This window comes from Tupaia chinensis, unplaced genomic scaffold (genome assembly GCF_000334495.1).
Source record: "Tupaia chinensis unplaced genomic scaffold, TupChi_1.0 Scaffold148822_2, whole genome shotgun sequence".
Taxonomy (NCBI): Eukaryota; Metazoa; Chordata; class Mammalia; order Scandentia; family Tupaiidae; genus Tupaia; species Tupaia belangeri.
This window is the reverse complement of record NW_006208670.1, coordinates 1,526,923-1,531,290: the sequence shown is the minus strand read 5'-3', so window position 1 is coordinate 1,531,290 and position 4,368 is coordinate 1,526,923. Positions and strand designations below refer to the sequence as shown.

Below are 4,368 nucleotides of genomic sequence, written 5' to 3'. Positions count from 1 at the left end.
GACTGCTTAAGTGTGCGGGCACACGCGTGCCCACGATCCTGGGCCGGCGGGGGTGTGGGGGCTCTCTGAGACCCTTTCGGGGGTGCTGCATCTCTGTTTTTCTCTCTGTCTCTCTCACCTTTGGAGTAAATAAACTGAAAGAAAGAAACTCCCTGTGGGTCAGTAGGGCACACTGAAATAAAGGTGGTATTACAGTTACTGTTCATGATGCCACATCTTCAAGCGCGTTGTATGTTGGGTACCTTTCTGGGGGCTTTCCGTGTATTCTTCGAATCCTTGTAACGATTCTTTGAGAAGGGTCCTCTTACTAGCCGGTTTTACGGATGAGGAAACTGAGGCCCGGGGGGCTAACGTAGCCTGTCCTTGCTGCCACAGCTGGTTAGCAGCTGGTCAGTTGTGAGCTTCCTGACTGCGTGGCTGTCTTTTTGGTCGAGGGAGTGCGGCCCAGAGACCCGTGCTCTTCATCACTGCCCTACGCCGCTTAAAACAGGCCAAGCGCAAGAAGGAGGCTTTAAGAAAGAACAAATAAAATGACCCCAAAGAATGAAAACTTTAGTTTCACTAATCATGTAAGTGCACATTAATGTAAAAAATATTTTCCTTACTAATAAAGTGATGAGAATTACAGATTTCAGGGACTGGTGGCAGACAGGTGTCTCTCCCAGCGAAGAGTTAGAATGTGTGTCCCATTGAGAACAACTTTGCCACGAGTCCACATCAGAATGCTTGGAGTGATTTTGGATCAGTCTCTGAGGGTTAAGGCTGGAAGTTCTGCTGGTGGCAGAAGGGACGTGCCATTGTCTTTGGTCAGTCTTCTGGAACCTTGTCCCAAGGTCAAGTTTTTAACTTCAGGTGTGCAGGCGGGCATGTTCGTGGCGCTAAGCAGGGTCTGAAAGCTAGTCCTTTTTCAGAACGAGTAGGATCTTCCCAGTGACAACTGCATAGATTTAGAAGCGTGACTGAGGATTTCCGGGGCTTTCATTTGAGGAAGTCTCTCCTAGAGATATTGCCACCAGGGCTTCAGCTTTGATTGCAAATTTGAAATTATAAATTTATTTTAGTGTGACATGATGGAATTTGAGAGATATTTCATAATTGATCTCAAATAGCCTCAATTGTTGACAAATGATTCTTAATGTTTCATTTGGTGCAAGATGCTGGGAATCTAGGTCTGATTCCTTTATTCAAGCTCAGTAGATGGTTTGGGACAATTAATTTCCAATTGTTTCCCAGTAGAGCAGATTTACTTGTATATTAATGAGGCACAGGTGTTAGGCCCCTGGTGTCTGCATGCCTGGGAGGCATATTTCAGTTGTTTATCTACCCAGCCGTAGGTACTGCAAGGTACTCGAGCTTGCCTTTCACAGTTTTTACAGTGAGGCTTTTTAATTTTTGGATTTTTTTTTTAGGAATTTGCCCACACCTGTTAAAATTTGAAAACTGATCATGTAGAAAGAAGTTGCAGAGATTTTTAATAGTAGATAGCACACACAGTTGGTTATTTTTTTAAATTCTACGACAACAGTTAACTGCCCAGCCTGACATGAAAGAGAAACGGGTTCGTTTGAACAGATATTTCATGTCTGATCAAATTAATAGTATAGTTTTTGTGGTCGTATATTTTTGGAGCAGGTATACCTTTGTCGATGGCTAAAGCAGTTCATACGTTTCTATTAATACTCATTTTCCCCCTGTTTATTCACTGAAGTGCACTACCAACATTTTAGAGGAAATGGAATAGCCTCCGTAGACATCCTGAATTTCAGTAGCTGGCATAATTATAGCTATCTACATATTCATTAAATCTACAGAAGAACTGTGTCCAAAGAGACAACCATGCGTTCAGAAACAGTACACAACCAAATATATACGTTTTAAAAGTTGCATTTCTGAGACTTCCTTAAAATTAATTTCCTGTAGCACTCCTCTCCAAACGGGAGAATTTTAACAAAAGGGTTCCCATGCTCTGGTTCGTCCATACAGGAAAGAATGGGAAGAACTATTTGTAAACAACAATTACTTGGCAACAATAAGGCAGAAGGGGATTAATGGGCAGCTGAGAAGCAGCAGGTTCCGCAGCATTTGCTGGAAGGTAAGAGGAGAATATTTATTTACAGTTTGCTGTTGCACTGTATCAACACAGTACCTGAGCCCTGGAAGAGCACCCGGGCCGCGACCGCCGGCTTTTCCAGGAGACCGCACTGCCCATTTTTGGCCACCCACGTTCATCTTCCCCAGGACATTTATTAACAAGGTCGAACCATCTTAATCCCGACCAACTGTGATGGCCAAAGAGCCCGTTAAGAGAACTGCCTTTGCGTGTCTTCGGGTGGTGCAGAATTCAGAGCGGTACCTTTACCTTCCCCATAGGCTTTTCCAGAACCCCTAGAAGCTGGACAGGAGGGGAAGGCAGGGATTATTTTCGGGTTCCTATTATTTCAAGTGCTCTGGTTTAGTCATCCCCCCTTTTCCTGCAGATACAGCAGACGGCAAAGGATTTTCACTTTTTTTTTTTTACTAGAAACACAGAGTGGATGGTAACAAGGAAAAATGGAAGGAAATGGGGTGGGTTGTCTTCAGAAGGAAAGGGCCATCGGTTACCAAAGCTACTAATAATAGTAGCCTGCAATTTGCTTTTGAATTGTGTGGAAATATTGTCCCTATTTTTTCTCTAAAAGTGGATTAGTTTAGGTTTAAATGCATTTCTAAAATTACTTCCACTGCAAGTTTTTAGGTTTATCTGCATCGGTGGAGCGTACTGAGCCTGTGCGAGTTAAGACAGTAAGAAATGCTTGATGTATTAGACAGTTTTAGATTTAATAATTTAGATTTAATAATTAAAATACATTTTTCTTCTGTTAGATGCAGGCAGTAAAGGCAGGAGACCTGCTGCTAGGATATTTGTATACAAATATTTGTCCCCTATCCCAGTTCACTATTGCTTAACTCTTAGTTTCCTTTATTTGCTAAGAATAAACTTTAATCCAGATTTGTTTGAATGTCGCATTAAATTAAATTAGACCAAAATGTCTTTACGAATGCTTGTTACTTTCACAAGCTGATTGCTAGTTGTAAATTATATTTTTTCTGATGTGAAAGGAATGACTTCCCTGCTCAGACTGTATCCTGAATCCTCAGTTCTCAGACTGCCCTCTGCCCCTTACTCATTTAAGACCGAGCCTTAGACCTTGCATTTACTAGCTGGACCTTGTGATTCTTAATAACCCCCGCACTCCCTTTCTGATTAGAGTGTAGACGGAACTCTACCCAGGCCTGCAAGAGTTTTTCTCTGTATTTGATATAGATCTGAAAGCGAGCTTGCTTACATTTTGTGGCATAACTTTTGAAATCTTCATTTTGGGCTTTTGATTATTCTCTTTTGAATTGCCTACCGACACATTTCTTAACTGTCCGCAAGTATAAATGAGTGGGAATTGGAATGATGATGGGAATATGACAGGTCGTGTTCAGGTGATGTGTTTGTCAGTTTCTGTTTTATTTCTTGACATTTTTATAAAAGTTTCCTTTTTTTTTAAATTTTTGACAGCTGTTTCTTTGTGTTCTTCCTCAAGATAAAAGTCAATGGATAAGTAGAATTAAAGAATTAAGAGCATGGTATAACAACATTAAAGAAGTAGTAAGTAAATATTGAATTTAATTCATGTAATTATTTCCTCGTATGAAGTTTAAAGTACAGTAGTCTCTGATCTCCATGTGTGTGTCTCCTTTTTCTTTTTTTCCCAGCATATCACAAACCCGAGGAAGGTTGTTGGCCAGCAAGACTTGATGATCAATAACCCGCTTTCACAGGATGAAGGGGTAACGTTGGTCTCGCTCGTATCTCAGTCTGTCCTGCCCATCAGAATACGTTACTGGTCCTCAGTCACCACCAAAGCACTGTATTTCACGCCTCTGCGTTCTTTCCTTCCCACACTGTATTACCTGGGCCCGTCTGGGGTTATCCCGGGGTGTGCACATACCGGGTTGTCTGTAGAAGTGTGTGACCTGTCTCTGTGGGCGGCCCTCCAGAGAAGCCCCTGGCTCTGTAAGCACTAAGGGTTAAGAGAGCCTGAAGAGGAGGATGAACTAGTCTTACCAAGATGGCAGTGGGGGAGGGCTGGCAAGGAAAGCCTCTGTACTGTAGGACAGAGGAGCGCTCGCTCGGCAGGACTCACCCCCGGGAAGAAAGAATTATTTGCAGCGAGTCTGTAAAGAAGTGTTAAAAAAGTCAGATGTCCCTGTAGCCACCTTCCGGTAAAGAGGAGGGGTAAGCACTACTCTGCCAATGCTGTGGACGTCTGCAGTTGTGGCCGCTGTAATTTCTGCTGGTTACCTGAGAAGTGGACACGGTTCCCTTCAGTACATAAT

At 42.7% G+C, this 4,368-nt stretch overlaps 1 protein-coding gene across 4 annotated transcripts in view; it reads left to right on the top strand.

The window, feature by feature from the left end:
* The window catches only part of TBC1D5 (TBC1 domain family member 5), a 480,733-nt gene that overhangs the window by 281,135 nt on the left and 195,230 nt on the right, over window positions 1-4,368 (top strand). For all 4 annotated transcript variants that reach the window (XM_027769181.1, XM_027769183.1, XM_027769182.1 and 1 more), the window contains 3 exons: window positions 1,984-2,092; window positions 3,548-3,637; window positions 3,745-3,819. In XM_027769181.1, coding sequence (XP_027624982.1) covers window positions 1,984-2,092; window positions 3,548-3,637; window positions 3,745-3,819 — 274 coding nt within the window. The remainder of the gene's footprint in view (window positions 1-1,983; window positions 2,093-3,547; window positions 3,638-3,744; window positions 3,820-4,368) is intronic.